General features: G+C 53.5%; 5 protein-coding genes across 5 annotated transcripts; 2 read left to right on the top strand and 3 right to left on the bottom strand.

Moving 5' to 3' along the window:
• Positions 1-548: 548 nt before the first annotated feature.
• MAA_07251 (exocyst complex component Sec10) lies at positions 549-3165 on the top strand (the record flags this gene model as incomplete). The annotated part of the gene is made up of 2 exons (XM_007825249.2): positions 549-744; positions 818-3165. 2 exons carry the CDS (start codon positions 549-551, stop codon positions 3163-3165), a joined length of 2544 nt encoding a protein of 847 aa, XP_007823440.2.
• Positions 3166-3440: 275 nt separating this feature from the next.
• Positions 3441-4831, bottom strand: MAA_07250 (dihydrouridine synthase 4-like protein; the record flags this gene model as incomplete). Its single annotated transcript, XM_007825248.2, has 5 exons — positions 3441-4014; positions 4097-4421; positions 4486-4588; positions 4650-4728; positions 4788-4831. The coding sequence occupies 5 exons, from the start codon at positions 4829-4831 to the stop codon at positions 3441-3443; spliced, it is 1125 nt and encodes a 374-aa protein (XP_007823439.2).
• A 423-nt stretch (positions 4832-5254) lies between these two features.
• MAA_07249 (IBR domain-containing protein) lies at positions 5255-7561 on the bottom strand (the record flags this gene model as incomplete). Its single annotated transcript, XM_007825247.2, has 2 exons — positions 5255-6722; positions 6807-7561. The coding sequence occupies 2 exons, from the start codon at positions 7559-7561 to the stop codon at positions 5255-5257; spliced, it is 2223 nt and encodes a 740-aa protein (XP_007823438.2).
• A 944-nt stretch (positions 7562-8505) lies between these two features.
• Positions 8506-9651, bottom strand: MAA_07248 (fumarylacetoacetate hydrolase; the record flags this gene model as incomplete). The annotated part of the gene is made up of 4 exons (XM_007825246.2): positions 8506-8548; positions 8612-8701; positions 8764-8864; positions 8917-9651. 4 exons carry the CDS (start codon positions 9649-9651, stop codon positions 8506-8508), a joined length of 969 nt encoding a protein of 322 aa, XP_007823437.2.
• A 931-nt stretch (positions 9652-10582) lies between these two features.
• Positions 10583-13092, top strand: MAA_07247 (uncharacterized protein; the record flags this gene model as incomplete). The annotated part of the gene is made up of 2 exons (XM_007825245.2): positions 10583-10748; positions 10841-13092. 2 exons carry the CDS (start codon positions 10583-10585, stop codon positions 13090-13092), a joined length of 2418 nt encoding a protein of 805 aa, XP_007823436.2.
• Between the last annotated feature and the right edge of the window lie 184 nt (positions 13093-13276).

The following is a 13276-nucleotide window of genomic DNA, read 5'->3' as shown; positions in this document are numbered from 1 at the left end:
TAGGTTGTCGCTATGAATGAGCACTCCAAATCAGAAGCACAAACAGAAAAAAAAAGACCAAAGAAGAAAAAAAAAACAAAGAAGAAAAGCCACAGGTCAGTCGTAACAGGTGGGCTGGCTAATAAACGAAGTGGCGAAGACGTGGCAGCATGGTGATGACGGTGGTGGGAAAGAGATGGAGCGAGACGGCGGCGAGAAAATGTTGGTGTTTCCTCCGTGTCTGAATTACGTCGCTAGACTTGGCAATGCGCATGTGCTTCGTGGTTCGGCTGTGGCGCAGTCACATTTGCAGGCCACAGGCGGGGCTGAGAGTGGCTCAGAACCCCTACGCAGTGTTACGCATGGACCGGGGGCGTTCAAGGCACGTCGCAACGTTGAACTCGACAAGGCGAAGCCCTCAACAGCGGACCTCGATGCATCGACGACATCCTCCCAGCCTGCGCAGACACCCGACGACAACCCGCGTCTGCACGCAGATGCTTTGATATCCCACGGCCACTACACACATGTAGCCTGTCGGCCGGCCTTTGCAATCCCGCTCTCCAACCATGGAGCGGACCAGTTCGGGCCCAAAGAGCCTCTTTCCAAAGGGCCCGAGCTTCACCTTGGACAACTTCTCCAACAAGGACTTTATCGTTCGGGACTTTGTCGACAGTCTAGCGGATAGTGCGGTTCCTGCCAATCGCCGCTCGGGACCTGCAGCGGCAGCATTTGACCCTAAGCCGTTAATTCGGACCTTCGAGAGTATAGCCAGCCAGCCCCAAACCCGCCTCGATGCTTCTCCCCCAAGCACCACTGACCAGTACTTTGTCAACAGATGCCCTATCGCAACTCGCATTGCTCGGTGACGAGCTCCAAGAGAAGGAGTCCGAAATCCTGTCTCAAGTACGTCGCGCAGAGATACAGCATGACCAGACTCTCGATACCCTCGGTCGCACGCTCGACCAAAGCATGAGCTCATTCGAGGCACTCGATGGATCGTTGGGCCAGAACAGCGCCAGCAATGCTCCGGAAGCCGGCGGCCGGACCGACGGTGGAGGTAACATAGCTGTTCAAATAGGAGAGAAGCTAGAGGAGCTTGATCGCAAACGACGCCGAGCACAAGACACCATGTTCCTGATCCAGTGCTGGACCGAGCTTAGCGAGTCCGGATTGCTATCCTCCTTGGAAGATATTCGACTTCAGGGCGGGTCCGAGAATAAAATTAGGTGCGCCGTCATCGCGCGACAGTTGATGAGAATGAGCCAGCAGCTTGACCCGTTGTCGTGGACTTCTTCCAACAGCCAGCGAAATAGCTCGACGCCGAGTGGCCAGAATGGCGAAACCAAATCACATAATACGCGCGAGATTCTCGAAAAGTTCTGCGAGTCCTTGGAACAGGACCTTTTAGAACAATTCAACAACAGCTACAGACACCAGAACTTTGATGACATGATGGAATGCTCCAAGGTCTTGCATGACTTTAATGGTGGCGCTAGTGTGATTGCCGTCTTCGTCAATCAACATCAGTTCTTTATTGATCGAGACCAGCTGAATGATGAGGCTATTGCCGATGGAGAGACGTGGGAAGTTCTGGCGGACCCTGACTCAGACCCTCCTGGCGTCGATCCGGGGTTGCAGTCTCTCGTCGACGAGGTCAAAATTGTCATGCAAGAAGAATCGTTCATCATCAAGAGAGCATTTCCATACTATGAAACAGTCCTCATCAAGTTCATCCAACGAGTATTTCAGCAGTCCATTCAGCAGAGACTCGAAAAGGTTCTCGGCAAGGCGGAGACCGTGTCCACTTTGGCCTTTTTGAGATCATTACACTCTTCAAGAAGCTACATTAGCTCGTTGGTGGAGGACTTGAAAACCCATGGTCTCACAGAGCACCCCGACGCATGCTCGGGGCAGATTGCCCAGACGCTGGATCAACAGATGGATGAGCTATTCATTCCATACTTGGTGGGAAGCTCTTACATCGAACGAGAGCGAAAGAGCCTCGAGGAAATGTACAGCTCATTGCTGTTCAAATTCAACATGTACCATTCGCGAAGAAAGAGAGCACCGCAGGGTTTCATGGCATCATTAGCCCAGCAAGGCACCCAGTTCATGGCCACGGCCAAGGACGCCTATCTGGAACGATTAGAATCTTCAGATCTCACACCGACACATAAGCAAATCATGCTGCGAGTCGCTGGTATTAAGGATAAAGAGAATAAGAATGAAATCGAGGTCTCGGAGGAAGACGGTGCGCTGAGCGTAAGCAATGCGAAGCGTATGCTGAAGTGGCTCGCGGAAAGTGTCCAGCGAACCTTGGAGCTCGGATCCCAAGCCGAAACACCAAGGGATGTCAACGCCCTCCTGCAGCTTTTGCTCACCAATATGGGTCAGCACTATGTGCAGACGGCACTGGAGGCCGCAGACGGGCAAGCTGCCTTGGTGGAAAACTCCAAGACGGAGCCCGACCTGACCTTCTTGCCCACTATCCGCCCAGCAGTTACCATCTCCGCCATCATGGACAGGTTCATCACCGTCGTTCTCATCCGCCTAGCCGAGTCCAACACCACGGTGAGGAAGAGCATGGAAGCCCAGCGCAACATGGCCATCGACGCCATCGAGAAGAAAACCAACGCCGTCATGAAAACGTCCATCGATGTCATCACCAACTATGTCACCAAATCGCTCAGCTCCCAGAAGAAGCAAGACTTTCGCCCCAAAGGCGCCGAGCTCGAATTTCTCCAAACGCCCACGTGTCTCAACATTTGCAAATTCCTCGGCCGCTCCTCCAAAGAAGCCAGCCTCGCTATTGACGGGCTCAACGCCGAAAAGTACTATAGCGAACTCGCACTCTCGATTCACGAACTCCTCTTTGACCATTTCAAGAAGTTCCAGGTCAATGCTACGGGGGGGCTGATGGTCACGCAGGACATTGCAAAGTACGTCTCTGTGATGCGGGACTGGCCCCTTTCCAAGGATGTTGCGGTCATGGTTGAGCTTCTTACGGAGATTGGGTCACTCTTCATCGTGGGTCCGGAAGCATTGAGGGAGAAGGCGAGGGCGCTGGCGCCGGGCCAGAGCGGCGGGAGGGGGAAGCTGTGCAAGGGCGACTTCAGGGCATTTGTCCAGAAGAGGGACGACTCGGGGTCGGTTGGGATACAGAGCATATTAGCCGGGCTATGAGGGGGACCCTGGGAGTGTATTCATAGGCGTTGAGTATCTGGCGTTGCACGACCTGAGGCTGGGCAAAAGACACTCGTTGCCTCCCACTGCGGTAGTTATGAGGAAATGTGTCACGATGGTCAAGGTTACATCCATCTATGTGTGAAGGTCTATGTCATTCAGTCGTATGCTATCGTCTATTCCCATGTGCCCTCCAAAAGAACAAAAAAAAAAGTGCATTAATCATCAGTGATGACCTTCTACATTGCTCGTCATGACGTGGATTCACGCCCGGCTCATAAATCCCTGCGCATCCCCTTTCTGCCCGTGTGCTCCTCCACCTTTGCATCCAGGAAATCTACCAAATCAAGCATGCTCCCGCAGGCGTTGAGCTCAGCCCTCTCCCTCTTGTTCAGCAGGGCCCTCTTGTCCGGGCCCATCCCGGGCGCCGTCATCTCCTGCACATGATGCAGCGCCAGCTTGAACGGCAGCGGCGCCCTCGCCACCTTGCACATGAGCGTCTCGACGGCCTCCCAGGGGCACGCGGCGTGGCCGGCAAACAGGGCCGGGTTGGCGAGCAGGCCCCGCGCCGACATGAAGCCCGACAGATGAGTCGTGCTCGGGCGAGGCGTCGACGGGTCGGGGTCCGGGGGCCTCGTGCTGCGGATAGGAAGGGCGGACAGGTCGAACACGTCGCCGGACAGGAGGAGCGGCAGCGTGGCCGCGTACCTCTGCGTGAGCATCTCGAGGGCCTCGGCGAAGATGGGCGTCGTGGACGGCGTGTGCCGCGTCCGCGGGTGGATGGTGACCCAGTCGACGTTGCGGAACTGCGGGTGTCCGATGACGGTGTCGAGGAAATCAACCGTTTTCCTTCAAATGCGTTTATCTCCCGCGTTAGCCTGGCCTGGCCTTTGTTTGAGGAGCGTGTTAGATTGGGGGGGAAGCACAATACCTCAGGTCGTCGTGGACGCGGATCTTGACGCTGACGCTGCGGCCGCGCGCGCTCTCCATGTCGTTCTCCTTGGCGACGGCCCATCCGTCCTGGCGCAGGCGCTGCCTCGTCTCCGTCACCATGTCGCGCACGAGGGCTCTCTGGTCCATGAGCGCGGCGCCGAGGGTTTCCGCGCACGCCCATGACTGCGGGCATCCGCAGTTGAGGTCGACGCCCGACACGAATGGTGCGGCGAGCGACGATGCGCGTGCCAGCTCGAGGGGGGTGTTGGCGCCAAATTGGAGAATCGTGGGCGGTTGCGCCGCCGTGGTCGATATCGTGAGGTCTATCCGGGGGGGTCAGGTATACATGATATGAGTGGGATGGAAAGTAAAGGGGGGAGACCGCACCGCTATCGCGAGCAAATTCACTGCGGTTGAATTCCTTGGCCAGAATCATGGGCGTCCAGCAGAGATCCGTGCCGTATTGGTGAACCGTTTGTCTGAAGGCGAGCTGTGCTGGGGTCAGCATACTCGTGCCGGTTCTGCGAACAAGTGGCGAGTGTGGGTTGTACCTTGCTGTAGCGCACCATTGGCGCACAGGCATAGATGAATTTGTCTTGTTTCCTTGCTGCGTCGAATATTTTGAGAGGACTACGAGGTGGGTTAGTTGTCGGTTTTCTGGACAAGGCCGTGATTGAAGGTGAACTCACTGCGGCGTTGGGCCAGGGGACAGTGAGTCCCCTGTGACGGCCATGGCGGAGCTTCTGGTCTATGTATTCTGTCTGGATTGTATCGCGGTTTCAAGGGAAATGAGGAGAAATGAGTGTTGGGGCCAGGTCCATGTATTCGTGGTGAGAGACGTGGTTGTGTCATGAGTTAAAGTCGTCTCCGTAACGTCGGGTTTTTTGGATGCGCCAAAGCGGGACCGGCCGGTGCATGACTTATTATATGGCACGCGCCACCCATTGAGTGAAGGAGGGCGGGATGCAACCTCGTTTAAGGGACGGTTTGATGTTTGCGTCTTGATGATTCTTTCGTCTATCCTTGAATTTGCGTCTTTATACATTGCAAAATGCCAAATGTCACACCAACGCGCCGCCATGCAATAGATAGAAAGACCACCATGGTTCACTATACCCAACTCAAGATACAGGCTCAAATCATAATCATGTCCTCATCATGTCAAATTCTCTGGCTCCGGGTCTTTCTGTGGCTCTCCTTCCCTCGCAAACAGACTGTCCGCGTCGCCCTCCATCTCTGAAACCTCCCAGCCGCCCAACAAGGTCTCTCTCTCGCAGACAACCTCACGAAACCATTTCTTCTCTGCCACCATCTTCCTCGTCAATTGCGTCTCCCGCTCGTCATACATATCTTTCATCCTTTCTGACTGGCTATACATTACCTCTTCCTTCATGGTCCGCTCATCCTCTAATTTCGCCTTGTAGACCCCAATCTGCTCGTCCCTCCACCTCTGCCACGCCTCATGTCCTTTGTCCATCTTCCTCCTAAGCGGGATCATGGACTGTTCAATCTCCGCCTCAGCATTGGCTTTGCCGCTCCAGAAATCCTGCAGTTGCTCGAGATACGTTTGTTCGAGTTTGCGTTCGTGCGCGAGGCGCGCGGCGTACTCGCTCTTGAAGTTATTCTCTCTCGTTGACATCTTTTGCGAAATCTTTTGCGCAAGTTCAATTCGTTCCATTTCGTGACGCCCCGCGAGGTTGAGTTTCATGGCATCTGCTTCGTGGAGGAGCATCGCGGCACAGTCTTCTTGATACGACTCCAGCATGGCTTGTTGGAGTTCGTGGAGATCGTTGAGTCGCAGACGCAGTTGTCGGAATTTCGATTCGACTTCTTTGCGGCGAATGCTTTCCAGACGGAGTCGTTCTTTTATTTGCTGCTGCCACCGTTCTTCTTCCAGCCGCGCCTGTTCGAGGCGTTCGAGCTCAGCGCGAGCGGCTTCTTCGCGCTCGAATTCTTCAATTTGCGCCAGGATGGCGCGGAGTTCCTCTGCTTCAGCCTGTTCCCTGAAGCGTCTTTGCTCGCGCCGAGCGTCGGCTGCCTCTTTGAGAGCATGAAGCTGCTGCATTGTGCAGTGACATGTTCTCCAGCGCAGGCCACAGACATAGCAGAATTCAGTGCCGCATCGGCACGTCATGTGTTGGCATGCTTCTCTATGCTCGACGAGTGCGTGGCAGTTGAAGCAGCGTTTCCAGCCTTCCTCTTCAGCCAGAATGTTTGTGAGGTTCATGTCGTAGTCTTGAGGGCAGTCTTCGTTGCCGTGCGATGGGCCACGGCAGATGGTGCAGGTTAAATGGCCGCGTTCGCATTTCCCCTGGCGTTTGTTGAGTCTGATGTTCTTGGGTCGGATCCAGATACCGCACTCGGGCTGGCTGCAATACACACGCTCGCTCATGGGCAATTCCCACTCTGACGCCCGTACTTGGAATGTCTTCTTCAAGTCGTCGGGTATGTGTTTGAGAACTAGTCGGAAGGGTATCTGGTTCAGGCAGCATTTCGGCGGCCACTGTTGCTCATTTTGCGTGGCCGCTGTGACGAGACGGATGAAGCAGTCTTTGCAGTAGCTGTGGCATTGGACCCTAACCGCATCCTTAACAGGTATATCATCGAGGCAAGATACGCATTCTCTAATTCCAGTTAGCACGTTTACCTCCCCCCCCCCCCCCTGGCAACAAAATGGCGCAGACACATGGCAGGAAGGCTTTACTGACACCTCTGGTTCTGGTGGCTGGGGAAGCTCAGCATCCTGAATAAACCCGGACTTCCTCAATGCCATGAGCGCCTCCTGCGTCTTGGAATCCGTATTCGAGATATCAACTTTACTCAGTCTCGCTTCCAACTTCTGCCTTAGCGCCTCCCTTGCACCACCCATCGCACTGCTCTCACCCGTTTCCGGCGTTCTGTGAAACAGCCTCCGGATAGCAAATCTCCTCCGGCCCGCATCCTTGACAACAGTCACCTCGGCCGCTTTCCCGGCCGACTTGACAGACACGGTGTTAAAACAAGCCAAAGCCAGATTTGCACCGTTTAGAATCGTCGTAGGCGAGGCATCGGGTTCTATCGGTTTCTCTGGCGGTATGATGATGGGCAAATAAGGTTTGGGGGGGTTGCCGTTCTTGCGAGCCTCCTCCTGAGCGGCTTGATGGCGTTCATCTTCAAGCTGCTTTTGGTGGTCTTCTCGGACGACCCGGGCTTTGACATTGTCTATGGAGGTGGTTATGATGTCTTGGAGGATGAGGGAAGTGAAGTTTGGTGCCTTGCGAAGCACACCGGGTGGTTCGTATTTGTGCCAGTCAATGTCGCCAAGGTCAATGTCCGACATGTTGTCTGTTGACCATGGGCAGGCGTGGTCTTTGTCTCGCCATTCATCTTGCAGTATTTGAAGCGTTTCGAAGGGATTGTGGTATAGATCTGCGAGATCCTCATCTATAAAGGACCCCGGCATGGGGCGTTGAGTTATGTCCATGATGTCAGAGTGCTTAGGCTGCATAGACAGGTCCCTTGTGCCAGGATCCTGTACATACACGGCACAACGTATAAACAGAAACGAGCAGTCTCAAACGTTTCAATGGATCGGCCCTTTCCCCTTTCTTGAAAGTGAACAGTTATCACTATTCAATAAAAAGGTGCTGGCAGCGAGTTCGGAGCGTGTTTCGTGCAATGTTGAACCTTTACGCAGCGATGGACCGCCTCCAAGGCTCTTAACTTGTCTGGCATCTTCCATCCTACCACCCAGTGCCTGTCCTAGCAGCCGGCGTGAGGCTGCATGTCGGAGAGCCCCAGCCCATCCCTGGACCGCCATCGCGCTGGTGCTCCCCTCAAAACTCGTCTCAGCAAGGCTTCGTAGGTACCGGAATCAGCTCATGTACGTTGCCCGCCCAGGTCTGGAAATCCGTATGAAGGGTTGGATGCACGTGGAAGCCACCACCCGGTTGAAATGGACGTCGCGGGCGGATATGTGCAACGTGCAGGAGGAGGTGGAGTCTTGACATGGCAGAGCTGAACGCCAGGGCTGAACGAACACCTAGCGCCCCTCTGAGCCACCACCGATCCCGCAGGTTTAGGCGCCTCTCGGTGAGTCTTGTTGGCTGTCTGGTTCAGGCCCTCGAGCTGTTTCAATATTCCCACGCATCATACTTCTAGCGTGGATCGGGCGCTGCGCGGCGTGCCTGGGCCTCGAAAATAGAACCAGAGGCGCCACATACGACAGGCCAAGCTATGCCCATCTTGGTTTTTGGGCGCCTGGCCGCATGCATTGCATGGCGGGAGTGCATCTGGAGGTATGGAACCCGCCAGGATATGTAGAGTAACGGAATGAGGCACAGTATCCACGTGGGCAAATTGTACAAAGTGCGCAGCTGGTGATGTAGTGGAATCCGGAATTGTAGGCATTTATGTCTATAACTGAATCTACAGCTTTGCCTCCAACCTTGCAAAGTCAACCGTGTTTGTGCTTTGCATCATGCCATGTTTAGCGAATGCGTTTTGTTGCCGTTGTTGGTCGGAGAGCACTTACCAGGTTCCAACTTGTTCCAGCCCAACTTCAACAACATCCCCATCTTTGAGCCAAACCTGAGGACTCCTGCCCATCCCGACACCCGCGGGCCTGTTCCGAGTCAGATAAGGGTTTCTTTCAATGGCACCTGGGTTCGATCCAAAGCTACTCACGTTCCTGTGAAAATGATGTCCCCCGGCAGAAGTGTCACGCCACGACTCAGTAAGGAGACGGTCTTCCTTACTCCAAAAATCAAATCCGCAGTTGTTCCATTCTGAAAGCAATTAGCAGCTTCCATCACGCCAATTCACTTAGAATGTACACACCTGAAGGGTTTCACCATTGACCTTGGTCCAAATCTTCAACTGGTGAGGATCCTTTATCACGTCAGTGGTAACAATACCTGGGCCATAAGGAGCCCAGCCGTCGAATCCCTTGCCGTGCGACCACTGGCCTCCTCCTCGCTTGATCTGCCAATCTCGATGTGATACGTCGTTGCCTACGGAGTACCCAAGAACATAATCAAGAGCCTCTGATTCGGAAACATCGGTAGCTCTCTTTCCGATTACTATAACCAGCTCGCACTCGTAATCCAAGCCAGTGCCCTCCTGGGCCACATGCGGAATGGGAATCGGGTCAGACGGGCCTGAGAGCGATGTAGCAGGCTTATAGAAAAGAATTGGGTATTGGGGCTGGGGCATTTTTGTCTCTTTGGCGTGGTCGGCATAGTTTAAGCCAAGACATCGGACTGTCTTGACGTGGGCGGGATCCAAGGGTGGTAGCAAAAGGCGGACGTCAGCCACTTGGTCTGTGACTTGATGCTGTCCAAATATATCACCGGTAACAACCCGAGCTCGCTTGGTTTTCGCGATGTCCGTAACCCCGTTTGGGAGTATAGCATCGCCATAGTACGTGCGGCCATCTCTGGCGAGGAAGCGAACAAGACGCTGTTGAGCAACGAGTGTCAGAACCTCGGGAAGCGATATCGGCGCAGCCAGCAGCGACCATGTGCAGCTTGCAACGAGAGGAGGATGGGCTACACTTACTGAGAAGGCAGGCATGTTCAATTTTCGAAAACGCAACTACAAGGTCGGGATGGTGTCTGTTGGTGTTTGGTAGGCAATTGGTTGATATTTGAAAGTACTGATGTTCCGGGGTAGATGGATTATAAATGGTGACTTGGTTCAGAACCACGTCGGGAAAGCAATGTGTGCGAAATGGCACAATCGGCCGCGGAACTCCAACCACCAATATTTAGAAAGGTAATACACTTATCACTTAAATATCCCGTCGGCTTTGAACTGCAATCATCCCACCGAAAGACCGGAGCCGTTCACATCGCCAGCCGCACGTCGTCGTTGTTTTGTACTAGTTGCTATCGGGATCCGCCGGGAAATGGCGTCGAGTCGAGCATGGAGGCTTCGGGAGTCGCTACTCCATCCGAAGGACGGTACGTACCTCTAAATCGCGAGCTTCCCATTGGCTAGATGCTCTCGAGTTGTTCATTGCCTGCTGGGAGCTCCAAAGAGCTCGGCATTATGAATTTCTCTCCCGGATTCGGCGAGCTATCAAATCAAACGCATCATTGTAAACTCCAACCGTCACCACAATGCGCCTCTCCGGTCTCCAGAAAGAGGTTCTAGCTCTGTACCGCAGTTGCCTGCGTGAGAGCCGCAAGAAACCCGCGGTAGGTTATCCATTTGCCATCTCCAGACATTGGACGCTGTCGCCCAAGCTTTGCTACTGACGCATGAAAGAGCACTCGGGCTCATTTTGAGCAATTCGCGAGGTAGGTGCACAGCAAAGAAGCATTGCATACATGGTTGCAAATATATTCCTAACACACTGTTCGTGATTAGGTCCGAGTTTGATCGGAATCTAAGGATAGAAAAGCGCGATTTCGCCGCCATTGAGTTTCTACTTCGCAAGGGTCGGAGGCAGCTTGACGTCTACTCCAATCCTGGCATCAAGGATGTCAGGTGAAAGCAGAACATGCAGATGCCATACACGCGGTCAAGTACACCAGCACTTGCCTGTTTCTTCCTGAAGAAAGAGCTCGCAGCTCAACCCTACTGCTCCGCCTCTCTCGCTTTTGACGTTTCCTGGCCGTCGCCATGTTTCGCGCTCCAGCATCCACCAAGGCCGCGTCGTGGACGAGGTGTTCTCATCATGCCTTAGTAGCTATCAAGCAGCACATCTCGTTCATCGCAGTACCTCATAACCATTACTTGGTCTAACTTTCTTGGATAGCCTCTGTTGGAAACGTTGCTTCCACCGTCTTGCCACCATCGTGCTCGCTGGCCGAGATGGTTCCTCTAGCATCTATCCCTGAGGCAAACAATTCATTACAAAGTACATTTGATACCCATCGCCCGCGCTCCCGTGTTGTATTCCTCTCTAGACGCCCTGGCCGGCCTCGTTGCTCTGTTCGCAAATCACCATTTACAAAGCTCTTCAACCTTGGGCCACCAAAGCATGTCGGGAAGCAAGATCATCTCCGAGACAAGGATCGACAAGGGCACAAAGACGCGTCTCCTAGCACGTTGGGTAAAATAGGAGCATCACCAACATGGATAAAGACGTCATCCGATGTAAGCCCAGACATTCGACAACAGCTACACAAGTCCGAGTCTCCATTCGACCTGAGTTCTTTTCCTGAGCCACCCTCTAGCAGCAAAGTTGTGGAATCTGGCAAACCTGATCCTCATCCTTCTACGCATCCTGTAATTCAACATGCAGCGCCAAAACCTCCATTGGAGTTGTCACAGCGCAGACTTTTAGTTCCAGCACAGCGAAGACCGGCCAACATTCGCCACAGTCTGATGGATGCTGCCACGGATTTTGTCAGCCCTTCAAAGCGCCAGTCTGTTGATTCCGCACTTGTAGCGGCAGTATCTCGGAGCATTGCTCAGCAGCTTCAGTTAGTCTCAAAATATTCGGGCAGAAACTCACCCCACAACGACAACGCATCACGCACATCCAGCCAACGCTATGCCTTGAATGGCTTCACTAGAGATCTCGAGGCTTACGCAAATCAGATATGTGCAAAGGGAAAGACTGTAAATACTACGCCTACCCCGCCGATAGACGCCGCAACGCTTCACACAGTCTCAGAACTCCTCCCGTTTCGTCCCCAGCTTCGGGCGGCAGGGCTCGCTGTAACGTCAAAAGAGCAAGCCCAAGGCGTGCCTCATTATCTGCAGCAGCTGCAGCCAGGTCTACCGCCACCTCCATTACGTCGGCAGCGTGGCCATGGTCGTCCACCTGCACAACTGGACGGATATAATGGTTCTCGTCCATCCCAAAGCACTGGTACGGAAATATCTTTTGCACAGTCACAGGATATAGATGAGTTCAGATATGCGCTTATTGACAAAGTACCGCCTCGGAAGAAGAAACATCGACTCCGGAAGAAGCGGCCAACTCGGCGCTGTCTTCCTTGCTTCCCGGTTGAGGAAGACCTGACAACGGATCCTGACTGGGCTCACTTTAGAGTTCCTTCAGCGAGACCCAAGGTACTTGAAAAGAAACCAGTCAAAGAATTGAGACAAAATCGACCCGCCAAGGTACATCCTCCTGGTTACTTGGCCCAGGAATATGTTGGTTCCGATTGTCACAGCCCTTATCAAAAATCAACTGCACAAGAGGTAGGAAGCACAGCTGTGGACGAGACAACATACCAATGGGACAGGCCAAATTTCATCACCACAGGGCGGAGACATTCCATGACTATGCCAAAGCCCAAAGCCCGTAACGAGGAATGTTATGTTGGGCATCGGCATATGCATGGAAGAGACTCGCAACATCGAGTTGGAAAGAATTCTACGGCGGTTTTGAACAATAACAACAACAACACGCTATATAGAGGAAACGGTGTCAGAAACTCACGTCAGGTTGGTCGCGTTCCAAAGATTGAGCCACAGTCAACCATGGCGGCAAAGCCCTCTCAACCCCAACACAATCAGCAAGTTGAAACACAGTTTGATGGCCAGGCAAACGGGCAGCAAAAGAGAGGCACGGATGTAGATCCACACCCGCCTCGCCAAAGACCGCCCCAGACTGGGCGCAGTAAAAAAAAGCAGCCCGTTTCCCAATATGACCCTCGTCATATTGGCATATGCTGCCCTTCAAGCCGGGGGGTCCCAGCCAAGCTAACCGCACGGCCCAACATCCCCAGAAGGTCGTCATCGATTCAAGGCAGCGCAGACTCCATCGACGTTGACTACGACGACCGAGAGATATCGGACCGCGACGTTCTTCGGGGTCTGCATGTTGCGGCTTCTGCTGCGTGTAATGAAGAGATTGATGCCTTTGTACGGAACAAAACTGGTCTTCGCATTCGTCGTTTTCTCGCTGACCTGATGGCACTGGAAACTCTTACGGCTTCTCGACCTGGGGAAGATGGTGAACAACACGCTAGACGAAGGCGAATGGAGATGAGAAAACTCAAGCAACAAGTTCGGCGATCCCGTGAGATTGTCATGGCTGGCGGGCTTATTTGAGTGTGTATTGGATTTGCAATGGTTAATGAGGTTGCTTGCCGGAGACTCTTGAAGGGGGTAATTGTGTATGATTAACACTGTTTAGTGTATGCTAGTGCAACAAGGCTAAAATACTCGTTTCAAAACAAAGCAACAGAGTATAGAGCAAGTTGCTTAATGACCGTGCTTCGCATATTTGCAGCCT

This window comes from Metarhizium robertsii, assembly GCF_000187425.2.
Source record: "Metarhizium robertsii ARSEF 23 chromosome Unknown MAA_Scf_5, whole genome shotgun sequence".
Lineage (NCBI taxonomy): Eukaryota > Fungi > Ascomycota > Sordariomycetes > Hypocreales > Clavicipitaceae > Metarhizium > Metarhizium robertsii.
This window is presented reverse-complemented; position numbering and strand designations above follow the sequence as displayed.